General features: G+C 44.0%; 1 protein-coding gene across 5 annotated transcripts in view; it reads right to left on the bottom strand.

The window, feature by feature from the left end:
• ryr2a (ryanodine receptor 2a (cardiac)) overlaps window positions 1–15,264 on the bottom strand; it is a 310,584-nt gene that overhangs the window by 41,054 nt on the left and 254,266 nt on the right. For all 5 annotated transcript variants that reach the window (XM_085465413.1, XM_085465416.1, XM_085465414.1 and 2 more), the window contains 3 exons: window positions 1,743–1,823; window positions 1,314–1,402; window positions 508–636 (listed from right to left, as the gene is read on the bottom strand). In XM_085465413.1, the coding sequence (XP_085321539.1) occupies window positions 508–636; window positions 1,314–1,402; window positions 1,743–1,823 (299 nt within the window). The remainder of the gene's footprint in view (window positions 1–507; window positions 637–1,313; window positions 1,403–1,742; window positions 1,824–15,264) is intronic.

Below are 15,264 nucleotides of genomic sequence, written 5' to 3'. Positions count from 1 at the left end.
GATGGAAGGAAAAGGGCCAATTAGCAAAACAGTTTCTATATGAGTTTTTTTTATAAACTTCCATATCGGCCTTTGTCTGTGTAAAAATAACAGAATTATCTGCATACAGCTGGGTATTGATGTTATGACAGACATTGGGTTAGTAATTAAAATGTAAAGAAAATAAAAGTGGTCTAAGTATGGAGCCTTGAGGTACTCCAGCTTTAAAACCAAGGTAAAGTGATCCCCTTTGGCTGCTTTATCGTTTTAATGTTTCTGAGGTATGAGTTTTGTCACTAATTAGCTAACAGAAACGGAGATAAGCCTATTAGCATTAAACCAACCAAGTGACGTCATGTTTTGTACTGGCACAAGATGGCGCTAAACAGGCTCTAAACACTTATTTCTTAAATCCAGCAAGAAAAACGTTAAATGTATGACAATTTTTGACCATCACTGAAATTAGCCTTTATACATGTAATGTTTCATGTTCATTTTAACACTGATGACTGTATTGTATGCCCTTACCTGGATGTACTCAGTGAGGGTATTGAAAACCTGCTTGGCCACATTTATTGCCTTGGAGAAATTCCGCTGGCCCTGCTCATCAATCACATCTTTCCCAGAATAATACCAGTAGAAATCACTGATGGACTCCTGGAGGAGAATGAAGCAGGAGGATAAGAAGAAACATGAGAGGGCTATTTTGATTTTGATTTGTGGCAAAGTAGTAGCAGTAGTATTCAAAAGAGAAATAAAAGGAAATCATAATAATAATATTGATTAAAACATTTTTAGCTAAATAAACTATGTTATAGTTTTACCAATTACACTGAACTCACAAGAGTCAATAACTTGTTTGCAGTATGTTATCAGCTGAGCTGCTATCTAAGCACAAGTTATAAAAGTCACTTATTGGCATTAACCCTCATAACATATCATCAAAACAGCTACCAAAATATTGTTTAACATGTATTTTTTTTGTAATGACCATTTACACCATCTAAACATTCTTTCTCAAAATCAGATGAACTCACTGAACCTTAAAGAAAGACCTTCCAATTCAATGAAATGGAGACATAAAAGGCAGACACATTCACAGTTTGCTGTATTTCAAAAGCTTTACCCGTCTTTCTGTGACTTTAGCTGTGTGGTTCAGTTCTATGGCAGTGAGTGCAGAAAGTGTGCTGATGAGATGGATCGTTACTGCATTTTGCCTTTGCAGGCCAGAGTGAGGGTGTTGTTCTTTAGGAAAGTGGTCAGTATTCCCTCTTTTTTATTTTAGTCTAAACTGTATGAGAAATGTTTGTCAGTAGTGGGTAAAAGAAGCTGACCTGAACTCTTAGAAGGTAGTCAACAGTGGAGATAATGATGTTAACGGTTGTGTTGTTTCCCGTTTGAGTCCTCAAGTAGTTCTGAAAGTCTGAAATAAGATACCATAAAATTCTGCGTGGAATGTGTTCAACTGAATAAATACAGTATGTCTCACAGTTCAAATCTATGTCATACTTTGCTCCATGCTATGTCTTAGAAATCACAGTTGGTTCTACTACAAGTCCATCCATAATAACCAGCAGTAATTCACATATATAAAATCACATTAAGCATTAAGGTATCTACTATTCTTTTAAAACATGGTTCAACCCATTAACGATCTAGCCATAAACAGTGAAAATGTTTTTGTGAGAGTACTGGTAAATTTTCACAAATTAAAATGTTTAGCCATTTTCCTGTGAAATTCACTGTAGAGAACTTATGCACACCTGAGTTGTGTCCTTCACAGAGCAGCTGCAGGAAGCGGAAAAGGTCACAAGTGAACTCATCATCCTGCATGACCTTCTCACCTGGCCAGAGAAAAGAAACACACACACACACACGCACACACCGCACACGCCCATATACAGGTTACACACATGTACATACGGACACACATTTTCACAAGCACATACAGAGGTATGCACAAATGTACACACAATAACACAGGCATGATCAAGCACATACATAAATGCACACACACATTCATATAAACAGACACACGTACGCAGAAAAAAGTCACACCAGAGGAAACAAAAGCAGACAACATATAGGAAAGGGAGAGACACACAAGAAGATGGAGAATGAAGTATTAAAAGAGGAGGCGGTAATATTGTTGTGTTTTCTTTCAGTTAGTGAAGAATGTATGGCCATGGAAAACACACACGCACACACGCACAAACACACACACGCACAAACACACACACACACACACTTTTGGATGAGCAGTAGGCAGTGACAACAGTTCATGGTGGGCTGGTCCCTACACTGCAGCATTTTAGAGTCAGGACTGGATTTCAGCTCTTTGGTTGGTTACTGCTTTCTGTTGTAGTAATAAAATGGCATAGCTGAGGCCGACTGCTCTGTCTGGGTGAGAATGCTGCTTTGAACGATGGAATGGGAAAGAAAAAGAAGGAATATGCAACACTTTACAGTGACTTAATACATCACTATCATGACATTACAAGAATACATCCATACAATAAGAAAACACACTGAACTGAGCTGAGAGAGAGAAAATGTATACATCTGAAACCAGGGCACTACTTTTGTAGTGCAGATACATACAGTTACAAGTATTCGCCCCCTTCCCAATTTCTTAATTTTTTGCATATTTGTTCAACTTAAAAGTTTCAGATCAAACAAATTCTAATATTCGACAAAATAAAAATAACCCAAGTAAACATGTTACGGGGGAAAAAGCTATCCAAACCACCAGGCCTCATGTAAGAAAGTGGCACAACCTTATAACTGGTTGGCAGCAAGAACTGCAATCATGTATTTGTGATGAATAGCGATCATTCTTGCACATCCCTGTGGCCTGTTTTTCTTTCCAAAATTATTTTAATTCAGCCACACTGCAGGGTTTGTGAGCACGAACAGGCTGTTTAAGGCCATGCCAAAGCATCTAAATCTGACTTAAGTCTTGACAGTGGAGGCCGCTCCAACAGCTTTATTTTTGTTTTTGAGTCATTCAGAGGTGGACCTTCTGGTGTCATCCTGCATAACCTGAGTGCACTTGATCTTCGAGAAATGAACTGATGGCCAGACAGCAGAGAGCACAACTCGTGTTTTCATCAATTACATCAAGACATCCAGGTCCCAGGTACCATCAAACTACCAGCACAATGTTTGGCTGTTTGTATAATCTTCTTTTCATGAAATACTATGTTAATTTTATGCCAGATGTAATGCCACTCAAATTTGACAAAAATGTTGCTTTTTTCACATTGGAACTCTCCCATGGTTGCTGTTTTTGCCCAGTCACTTTCATTTTTTTAGATTGTGGCATGATATTATATACTTTGTGAGATCTTTTAGTCTACTTCACTTTGTCACATAGGTTCTAATTAAGTGATTATTTGATTGCACAGGTCTGACAGTAATCAGATAAACTAAACTCAGCCTTCCCAAAAATGTGATTGATAATAGTTATTTCGTGATTTAACAAGGGCAGGTGTGGACAGCTTGATAAATGAAAGATAATTTAAAAACTGTGTATTGTTAGAAAACTAGACCTCTTTTAAGAGATAGACCTATGGCATCAATTTGAAAATCCTAGGTGACCTTTCCCAAGTTATGGTGTTGACTAGATTTCAGAAAACCTGACCTCTGATCACCTGATCTCCATTCACCAAGATACAAACTTGTCTGAGATTTTTAGTAAATGCATTCATGGTGTCAATTTAAAATTCCTACATTCCCTCATTCTCAAGTTATCCCGTTCACACAGCTGAGTGTCCAGTAGGGTGATGACAATATTCCATTAACCTTTTTACCACTGCGGGGTAAAAACTGTTTGATGATCTGAAACATAAAGTATGACAAATATACAAAAAAACTACAAAATCGGGACTCTGGATAATACTTGTTAAAGGGCACGGTAGATCAGTTCCACCAAAATTTCAGAACGTTTGTTTTATTTATCACACTTAAAGAGTAAAAATCGTTCTTATAAAATATAACACGTGCTAGAAAAGAGTAATAATGGAATGCAAACATTTTTACAACAATGCCACTTTAGTATTTAGCAGTTTGATGAATAGTCATGTTTTTTTTGTTTCCTTTTTTTAAAACACAAAGAACATAATACATGATAACTATGTTACATTCCCTTTTTGTAATTGTTGCTCTGTAGCTTTCGTTTTATCTGGTGTTACGAATCCAACTTACTCATTCTTTACAGCAGTGTGCTACTGACTCTCCCTATTATCTCAAATTTAAGGGATAGGTTATCCTTCAGCTCGAGTCAAGACAGTGAAAAACAAAGCCTTTGCTCTACAACACGGTCGGTCAATTTTTAGTTAAATGAAGTAAAATATGGTTCAATTTATTTTATGCTGACTGACAAAGAAAGTGTGCAATACTGGTTATCCATTGTTCATCCATCCATCCATTCGCTTCCGCTTATCCTTTTCAGGGTCGCGGGAGCCTATCCCAGCTGTCATAGGGCGAGAGGCGGGGTACACCCTGGACAGGTCGCCAGTCTGTCGCAGGGCCAACACACAGAGACAGACAACCATTCGCACTCACATTCATTCGCACATTCACACCTAGTGGCAATTTGGATTATCCAATTAACCTATCCCCACAAGCTGCATGTCTTTGGACGGTGGGAGGAAGCCGGAGTACCCGGAGGGAACCCACGCAAACACGGGGAGAACATGCAAACTCCACACAGAAAGACCCCGGCCTGATGGTGGAATTGAACTCAGGACCTTTTTGCTGTGCGGCAACAGTGCTAACCACCGTGCCACCGTGCTGCAATGGAAAGATGTTGTTATGGATAGAAAGATGTTTTACCCTGGAGCCCAACAGGATTGGAAAGTAGTGTGCAAGTGAACAAAGTCAGGTAACAGTTTTCTGACTTATGCCACATTCCTTCAACTAAACCATTGTGTTGCAACACTTTTCACCCCACACACCCATTGCTCAGAAACCCTCTGTGAATCTGCTTTCAGTTGGGCCACCTTTGTCAAGTCTCTTTGCAGCCTGCATTTTGAACATCTTGAAATAAGACACCCAAAGACTGGGTACTGAGTCTGAGTCTGCAGAGACATTATACCTCTTTCCTGTACCAAAGACACCACGTCCCAGTGGCCCCCAGGATTACAGGCCTGTGGCACTGACATCATGAAGACCCTGGAAAGACTCATTCTTGACCAGTTCCGACCTATTGTGAGGCCACATAAGGATTCTCTTCAGTTTGCTTACCAGCGCTGCCTCATACCGCAGGATGCCATCATCTACCTGCTCAATTGTGTCTACGCCCATCTGGACCAGCTAGCGAGCACTGTGAGAGTCATGTTTTTCAACTTCCAGTGCATTCAACACCATCAGGCTGACCCTGCTTGGTGATAAGCTGACAACGACGCAGGTGGATGCCTCTCGTGTCCTGGATTGTTAATTACCTGACAGGAAGACCACAATATGTGCGTCTTTGAAAATGTGTATCTGACAAGGTGATCAGCAACACAGAGGCACCACACACTTTTCTTCGTTGAAAAGAAGGATAAGACCCTTAGGCCATGCATAGATTACAGGGGCCTCAATGAAATAACCATAAAAAACAAAAACCCCTCCCGCTAATCAGTTCCACCATTTTCACAAAACTAGATCTCTGCAATGCTTACCATCTAATCCGCATCCGGGAGAAGAAAGAATGGAAGAAAGCCTTTAACACACCACTGGGCCATTTTGAATATTTAGTCATGCCTTTTGGACTCACAAATACACCATAAGTATTCCAAGCTCTGATCAATGATGTACTAAGAGACTTTCTAAACTAATTTGTACTTGTCTATCTGGATGACATCTTGATCTTTTCCAGGAATAGAGAGGAACACCAAGTTCACGTCCAAGCCGTCCTACAGCGCCTGCTGAAAAACAGACTCTAGGTTAAAGCTAAAAAGCGTGAATTTCACTCCCTCTCAGTGACTTTTCTTGGTTATGTTCTTGCAGAAGGGCAGGTGAAGACAGACCCCGCCAAGATCCAAGCCATGGCGGAATGGCCTACCCCAACGTCCTGTAAACACCTCAAACGCTTTCTTGAATTAGCCCATTTCTATCACCGCTTCAAATATAGCCATGTATCTGCACCCCTCACCACTCTCACCTCCACCAAACAACCTTTTCTCTGGAACCCAGAGGCTGAGGCCAATTTCAAAAGACTGGAACATCTGCTCACCTCAGACCCTATTCATCCAAACTCCACTATGCCTTTCATCATAGAGGTAGATGCTTCAGATTCAGGGATTGGGGCTGTTTTGTCACAATATTCAGGTCCTAAAGCCAAGTTACAGGCATGCACCTTTTTCTCTTGCCTCTCTCTCTTCTCTCTCTCTCTCTCGGAGCAAAACTATAATGTAGGAGACCGGGAGTTGTTAGCCATGAAACCTGGGAGATTAACGAGACCATCCAGCAGGCTCTGCAAGATGAGCCTGATCTGGGGTCTGGACCCTGGGTCGCATGTATGTCCCCTCGGCAGTTCGGGCTGCGGTTCTGAGATGGGTCCACACTGCTAAGTTCTCAGCAGTTCCCTGGGGTGTTGTAGAACCATCTTGCTAATAAAACGCCATTTTGGTGGAGGACCTTAGAAAAGGATGTAAAGGAGTATGTTGCTGCCTGCTCCACCTGTGCCCACAGCAAAACCTCGACACAGCAGGCCTCCTCAAACCCTTAACTTTACCCTCACGTCCCTGGTCTCACATAGCATTAGAATTTGTCACCGGTTTACTGGCCTCATCTGGGAAATCAGTAATCCTCTCTATCATTGACAGATTCTCCAAGTCAGCTCACTTCGTGGCCCTGGAAAAACTCCCCTCAGCTGCTGAGACAGCCCAGCTCATGGTAGACCATGTATTCAGGCTCCATGGAATCCTGTCCGAGATCACTTCTGACTGGGGGCCGCAGTTTGTGTCTCAGGTATGGAATTCATTCTGCACAGCCCTTGGAGCCCGTGTAAACCTAAGTTCCAGACATCACCAATGGCCACCAACGGCCAGACTGAACATTTAAATTAAGAACTGGAATCTGTTGTGTCGCCACTCACAAACCGGGCTGCCTTCTCCCCTGGGTGGAGTATGCAAACAATGCACATATTTCCTCCTCTACTGGTCTGTCACCTTTTGAGGTATCCCTTGGCTATCAACCACCCCTGTTTCCTGAGGATGAGGCAGACCTCGCCTGTGCCCTCCGTGCAACACCACTTAAGACGCTGCTGCAACATCTGTCGTAGAATGAGGGAAATGTTACAGAAAGCAGTTGCCCACCAGCGGTACTACGCGGCCCTCCGCACACCGGCACCCAGGTACACACCTGGACAAAAGGTATGGCTTTCCACCAGGGACGTACCTCTCAGGTCTGTGACTGGCAAGCTTGTACCCCGTTTCATTGGACCCTATGAGGTAGACACAGTCATCCCTCCATCCACACTCAAACTGAAACTTCCTGCTGCCATAAAGATCCGTCCTACCTTCCACTTTTCCTGAGTAAAGCCAGAGCTCACGAGTCCGTTGTGCTCGCCGGCCGACCCCCCTCTATCCACCCAGCTTGTTGAGGGTCATCCGGCCTGTACAGTCCGAAGGATCCTGGACGTCCGCTGGCATGGTCAGTTGCGACAGTACCTGGTGAATTGGGAGGGGCATGGCCCTGAAGAGCACGCCTGGGTCCCCAGGTCTTTCATTCTTGTCAGCTCTCTTGTTTCTGATTGTTACAGGTTGCGTCGAGGCTAACCAGCTGCTGGGAGGCATTCCTTGAAGGGGGGGTACTGTCATTGACCGTGTGAGCAGCTGGGTGTGGCCGGTGTGGATCCCTGCCTCCTGTAACCACCTTAGGGCGGGCCTACCATCCTCTCACCTGGGCAGTGCACCTGCGATTAATCCTGGACAGTCAATTGAGGGTATTTATGGCCAACTTCACTACCACCTCGCCACCAGTTCATCAACTCACCCAAGTTAGTAACAGGCTCTAATGCTAAGCTCAAGATCCAAGATCTTTATACGTTTACCTTGTTGTCTTTTCTCCTAGCTCAACTCACCTGCTATACTACGACATCATCACTTCGGTTTACCTGCTAGACTCTGGACACAAACCCATCCACTCGGATCTCTGCCTTCCTCCTTAGCCTCAGCCTCATCCTGGCCAAGTAAGCCACTCCATTCCAGCAATAACTATAGCTCCAGGACCAACCCATGCACCCACTAATTCCTTTCCTCTCTCTCTCCCTCTAATACACTCCGTGAGCACCACTTCAGTCTCCGTTTAAGTAACGTGTCTCCGGCTGCTGTGCTAGGATCACCTGCCCTGTACTGTATTGTGTGTTAAGGCAAGGTTCTTGGTTTTGTTCCTCCACTAGTGTTCCCCCCACCAAGCCCTATATTATATATCAGGCCACGTCAAGTTCCTATGTTTGTCTCTCCTTGTTGTCCTTGGCCTTTGTAAGTAAAACCACTACTTTAGTTCAACTATCCTGCTTCCGCACTTCGTCCCGCACTTGGGTCCAGTTTTGTACAGGCCTCCGGCCCCCTTGACAATCCCATCCTCTTCTTTCTGCAACACCTCAGCTGGGAGGTCTTGGTCTCTGATCCTTGGTTGTTAACCACACTCTCCAAAGGATACATTCTCCAATTAAGGTAATGGCCCTCAAAGTTCAATGGAGTTTGTCACAGATTCTCTGAAGGCTCAGGCTCTGAGGCAGTAAGTCATATCACATCTGGAGAAAATCACTTCCTTATTCCTAAAACATGGACACCTACACCATTTTAAAATCGTTTGCATCGACATGCATTACATGCACCATTATGGTTACATTCTTGCTTCTGCAGACGAGAGGCATGTGAATTCTTACATTATTGGACAGCTGGTTTATATTTGCCCCAGTTCAGGAGCAGGCATACTCAAACACAACAGCTCTTCTTGTATAGATGTATTGTATAGTTTTCAAATTTCAAGGCAGGAGTTCATTAGTGTTGCACTTGTTGCAAATAAGGACAATCTCAGCCTCCTTCCTCATTTAGTGAGAGGTAGAATGTAGAATTCAGTGTGCCCCTTCAGCCAGGGGCATAATTTCCAAGGGGGTTAGACCCCCCCCCCAAATAATCAGACCCAACCGATATACCCCCCCCCCCCCAATACAATTATGAATTATCTAGCATAAATAGGATTTTCTTTACTCATTTCAATTATTATCAGCAAAATAGTTGCATGTTTAATCCTCTGGGAATAGATTTATTCATTCATTTAGACAGAGAGCTTGACACCCCCCCCCCCCCCCCCCAATGTTCAGCACAAAGTTAAGCCGATGCCTTCAGTTACTATGAAAACTGACAGTGACAGCTGCAAATTTCGTATTAGGGTTCACTTCATTGTGGCTATTTCGGGTCTAAATCGACAGGTTGAACATCAACCCCCAAAGGCACCAATGCAGCAATGCAGACTGTTGGTGGTCTCAAGGCAATGCCTTCTTGTGTCATGATGTTTCTTTCAGATCGTAGTAGGTGGTGGTTATATTATATGGAGAACCACAGGCCAATTAGACAGCCCTGGAATCTACAGCAGAGGTTGCTACACAACATTGTGTTGAAACAGTGAGATGCTTGGCTACAAGTTGAACAGCCACAAGGGGCAGTACCCTCCATGGAGAAGGAGGCTAGAGGGCAAGATCAAAGTAGCATGGAGGGAGGTTAGCCAACTAACGGAGTTGCAGAAAGGTGCGGCAAAGAAGGTGCATAAGAAGTACAGCAAACTGTCCATACCTGAGGCCTTGGAAACTGCCAAGCAAAGACTCACAGCCTTGGCCAGCCGCTTGAGGAGGTACACCAGAGAGATAGAAGGCAGGAGAATAAACCAGCTGTTCTCCACAGAACCAGCAAAGGTGTACTCTCAGTGGCAAGGGAACAATAAGAGAACAGCACCACCAAGGCTGGAGACGGAGCAATACTGGAAGAGCATATGGGAGAAGGACGCAACCCATAACGGCAATGCTCAGTGGCTAGTGGATCTGAGGGCAGACCATAGCGACCTCCCTGAACAGGGTCCAGTAACCATCACAGTGGCAGATATCCAAGAAAGGGTCTCCAGTATGAAGAGTTGGACAGCACCAGGGCCCGACATGGTTCACGCCTACTGCCTGAAGAAGCTGACTGCACTCCATGAGCGTCTGGCAGCACAAATGAACCAGCTGCTAGTTAACGAGAGACACCCGGAATGGCTAACCGAAGGTCGGACGGTCCTGATCCCCAAGGACCCCAAGAAGGGACCGGTCCCCTCCAACTACCGACCAATAACCTGCCTCAGTACTACATGGAAGCTCCTGTCAGGCATCATATCGGCTAAGATGAACAGGCACATGGGTCAATACATGAGCGGGACACAGAAAGGAATTGGCAAGAATACCAGAGGCGCAAAACACCAGCTACTGGTAGACAGAACAGTCAGCAGAGACTGCAAGACCAGACTGACCAACCTGTGCACTGCCTGGATTGATTACAAGAAGGCCTATGACTCAATGCCCCACAGCTGGATACTGGAATGCCTAGAATTGTACAAGATCAATGGGACCCTAAGAGCCTTCATCAGGAACTCAATGGGGATGTGGCGTACAACACTAGAGGCCAACTCCAAGCCCATAGCACAAGTCACCATCAAGTGCGGGATCTACCAAGGAGATGCTCTGTCCCCACTGCTGTTCTGCATAGGCCTGAACCCCCTCAGTGAGATCATTAACAAGACTGGCTACGGATACCGACTACGGAATGGAGCAGTTGTCAGCCACCTCCTGTACATGGATGACATCAAGCTGTATGCCAAGAGTGAACGAGACATCGATTCACTGATCCACACTACCAGGCTATACAGCAATGACACTGGAATGTCGTTCGGACTGGAGAAGTGTAGTCGGATGGTAACAAAGAGAGGGAAGGTAGTCAGAACTGAGGGGATTGAACTACCAGAAGGCAACATTGCAGACATAGAGGACAGTTACAAGTACCTGGGGATCCCGCAGGCGAATGGGAACCATGAAGAGGCCGCTAGAAAAGCTGCAACCACCAAGTACCTGCAGAGGGTCAGGCAAGTCCTGAGGAGTCAGCTGAACGGTAAGAACAAGATCCGGGCCATCAACACGTACGCCCTGCCCGTGATCAGGTACCCTGCTGGGGTAATAGGCTGGCCAAAGGAGGAGATAGAAGCCACTGACATAAAGACAAGAAAGCTCCTTACCATGCATGGAGGGTTTCACCCCAAGTCCAGCACCCTGAGGCTGTACGCTAAGTGGAAGGAAGGGGGCCGGGGATGAGACAACGAACATCCAAGAATACATTGGGAAGATGGCCCCAACTGACCGAGTGCTCAGTGAATACCTCAGGCAGCAGAAACCCAAGAAAGAGGAGGGAGACGAGGAACCATCATGGAAGGACAGGCCCCTGCACTGTATGTACCACCGGCAGATAGAGGAGGTGGCTGATATCCAGAAATCCTACCAATGGCTGGACAAAGCTGGACTGAAAGACAGCACAGAGGCACTAATCATGGCAGCACAAGAACAAGCTCTGAGCACAAGATCCATAGAGGCTGGGGTCTATCACACCAGGCAAGACCCCAGGTGCAGGCTGTGTAAAGATGCCCCAGAGACAATCCAGCACATAACAGCAGGGTGCAAGATGCTAGCAGGCAAGGCATACATGGAACGCCATAACCAAGTGGCCGGCATAGTGTACAGGAACATCTGTGCCGAGTATAACCTGGAAGTCCCAAGGTCAAAATGGGAGATGCCCCCAAGGGTGGTGGAGAATGACCGAGCTAAGATCCTGTGGGACTTCCAGATACAGACGGACAAAATGGTGGTGGCTAACCAACCGGACATAGTGGTGGTAGACAAACAGAAGAAGACGGCCGTAGTGATCGATGTAGCGGTTCCGAATGACAGCAATATCAGGAAGAAGGAACACGAGAAGCTGGAGAAATACCAAGGGCTCAGAGAAGAGCTCGAGAGGATGTGGAGGGTGAAGGTAACGGTGGTCCCCGTGGTAATCGGAGCACTAGGTGCGGTGACTCCCAAGCTAGGCGAGTGGCTCCAGCAGATCCCGGGAACAACATCGGAGATCTCTGTCCAGAAGAGCGCAGTCCTGGGAACAGCTAAGATACTGCAGGACCCTCAAGCTCCCAGGCCTCTGGTAGAGGACCCGAGCTTGAAGGATAAACCGCCCGCAGGGGCGTGCTGGGTGTTTATATATATATATATATCCTGGGTGACTTTCTCTTGAATGATTTTCAGAAAACTCGACCTCTGACTTTTACCTTGACATTAAGGTCAGTGAGATTTGAACTCACCTAGGATTTCAAAGTGAGACCATAGATGCATTTACTACAAATTCAGAACGACTTCCGCCTTTATTGCATTCACAAGATTTTTGTGTTGAGATGACAATAGCCCCTCCCCGTAGCCTTTTACGGCAGATGGGTAACAATAGTTCACACGTTAACACATTAATTTATTCTAAACAGAACTATAAGCTGGACTTAAACTGGGCTATTTTCCTTTGTGCAAGGAGGAACAGGATGAGGACTACCAGAGACCTAAAAATTGACCCCCAGCACGCTACTGGTGTGAACTTCTCTGGCCAAACAATTCCACATTGTTTACTGAGAGCACAGCTCATGCGAGCCAAGGTTTTTTTCCCCCATGGATTTCTACATAATCACCTTGCGCTACAATGGCAGGATTAAATTCTTGGATGGATAAAATAGCTCAATCATAAGACTTAGGGTTAGATTTATAAATGGTCTGGAGTCTCAGTCCTGAAGACCACAAAAAAGAAGAGAAAAATTTCTAACATATGTATATGCTTTTATATGAATAATATAGATTCTCCTCCAGCCTCCCCACATTGATCTCACTTACTATACTTTTTCAGAGAAACGCACAAATGTAAAACCTGCACTTACACTTTCTACTGGTGTACTGTTACTCCCTCACGCACATATTTGCACTGGTCTTGGAAGAATGCTGTCAATAAAATCAATTGGTGGTGCCTTTGTATATAAATTGTTAGTAGATCACAGATCAACAGCATCAACACAAATGTATAAATAACAGCCAACAGTTCCCTAATTCTTTGTCTTTTCATGTCCTTACAATGAAACTTAAACAACTGGTAGTGTAAAGGCAATAACATAGGTATGTTAAAGGCTTGCTTAAAACTGACTAAAGATAAAAATGAAAGCACTTCTAGTCTTTTAAAAATGTTACAATTTATAGACACACATACAAGATATACAACCAAACCATGAGCTTAAGACACAATACTGGGGTGAAAATAAGTTCAAACATAAAATCTAAAAAAATCAGTTATAAGATCATGGTTATTCAAGTTTTGTTAACATACAATGAACAAATACAGTGAGTACAGAACACATCTCAGCCAGTAAATGGAGAGAAAAAGAGGGTAAGGAAGAAAAGATGGTTCAGATTTCACAAAACTGGCGGAGCAGCATGGCCAAAAACAGCCACTTTCATGTCTCAAGTGCAACATTCAAAAGGAAAAAGAAAAGGAAGGGAGACTGAAGAGGGCGAAATGTACAAAGATTAGAAATGAGAAGGGCTGCAATTAATTAGTTTATTTTATACATACATACACACACATTATATATAAATTAAAGGAACACTTTTTAATCCAAGTATACCATCAAGATACCATCAAGGCAGTTAACCTACGGTATATGGTATATGGTATAGTGAGTTAAGTAACAGAGAGTGTTGTTGATCAGTTTAGCTGCTTTGGTGTTATCTTATAGAGCTGACCCTACAGGGGACAAGTAGTTCAAATCCTTCAGGATGCACATTAATACATGCCATTTCCAGAACATTTGCTGTGTCTCCTAGCACAGTCAAGAGCATGGAGGAGATTTCAGAAGATAGGGAGCTATTCTAGAAGGACTGCACTGTAAAAGGACCATAACCCATCAGTAGGAACACGTTGAGCACTGCCAGACCTACAAAATGGTCACTGGCGTGAACTTATCGGCCAAACAATCATATGTTATGCTGCCAGTAACACCATTCAGCATTTCAGCTTTTCACAGATGAGATTAAGTTAACCTTGACACGTGTGACAGACGTGAAAGGGTCTGGAGACGCAGTGGAGAACGTTATGCTGCCTGTAACATCAGCATGAATGGTGTAGTGATGGGTCAGTGATAGTCTGAGAAGGCATATTGATGGACAAACACACAGACCAACAGGATAGGCAATAGAGATTGACAGACCACGTGACTTTCGCGCATCGCATGCCGGGTACTAGTGGCAAAACAATCAAAGCAATGCATCAAACGCAAGCATTTGCATCACCGCAAAACGTTCATTCTCCGGTTCCAATACCTTCTTGCTTTTTCTTTGCCCCCCCAAAAAAGGTATGTACAAAACGAAGGAGAACAATGCCGGTCCGTACAAAGACAGACTTGATGAAAAGTCAAAGAAAAGATACGAGGAAAAAATCAAAGGTGTGAAAGGGTCAGACCCTCACGAGCACACAGAGGGACAAAAGACGTTAGCGTGCTGCCCAACTTTCACCACGCTCAGATTTATAATTATATGGTTCTTGGAGTGAGTGCATACACTCATGAAGTTTAGTAACTTCCGGTCACTGCAACAAGCCCAGGTACAGTTTACCGACGGATGGGTGCAGGACCTTGAAATGCACCGTGTAGAACGAAAGACCATCGTACGTATCATAAGTTTACCAGTCTCACAAATCGTCTTCATAAATACACATTCGTTAACCGTTTAATAATAGGACCTTTGAGCTCAACGGTAATTAATTAGTAGTGGAAATAATTTCTGGTAGCATTACAGAAATGTAGCAGTGACAATAATATTGTATGCTGTAATCGTACTGGGCAATTAGTGATACAAAACAACTGTTTTATCCTGTGAATAAAAGTATATGTTTTTGTCATTGTACCATAATAACAGAAGCGAAACGCAATATTCTGTCAGGACAATTCACTATTTATGCACAATAAAACAAAAGAGCATAGTGCGACAATTTCTGTTCAGTGCCAGACTTGCTTGTAACCTATATCACCAGTTATGTTATGAAAAATGACGTATTACCTACTACAAAACACTGACCTTTGTGTAAATGCTTGGAGCAGACTAACATGTGAGCTGGAGTGTTCTGGGACCTTATATTTGGTCTTCGAATGGCTGCAATCCAGGCCATCCGTCGGCTATTTGTTACTTCGGAAACACGG

Source organism: Copadichromis virginalis, linkage group LG8, assembly GCF_057382275.1.
Source record: "Copadichromis virginalis isolate Kocher_CV1m ecotype Utaka linkage group LG8, C_Virginalis_male_GT1.1, whole genome shotgun sequence".
Lineage (NCBI taxonomy): Eukaryota > Metazoa > Chordata > Actinopteri > Cichliformes > Cichlidae > Copadichromis > Copadichromis virginalis.
This window is presented reverse-complemented; position numbering and strand designations above follow the sequence as displayed.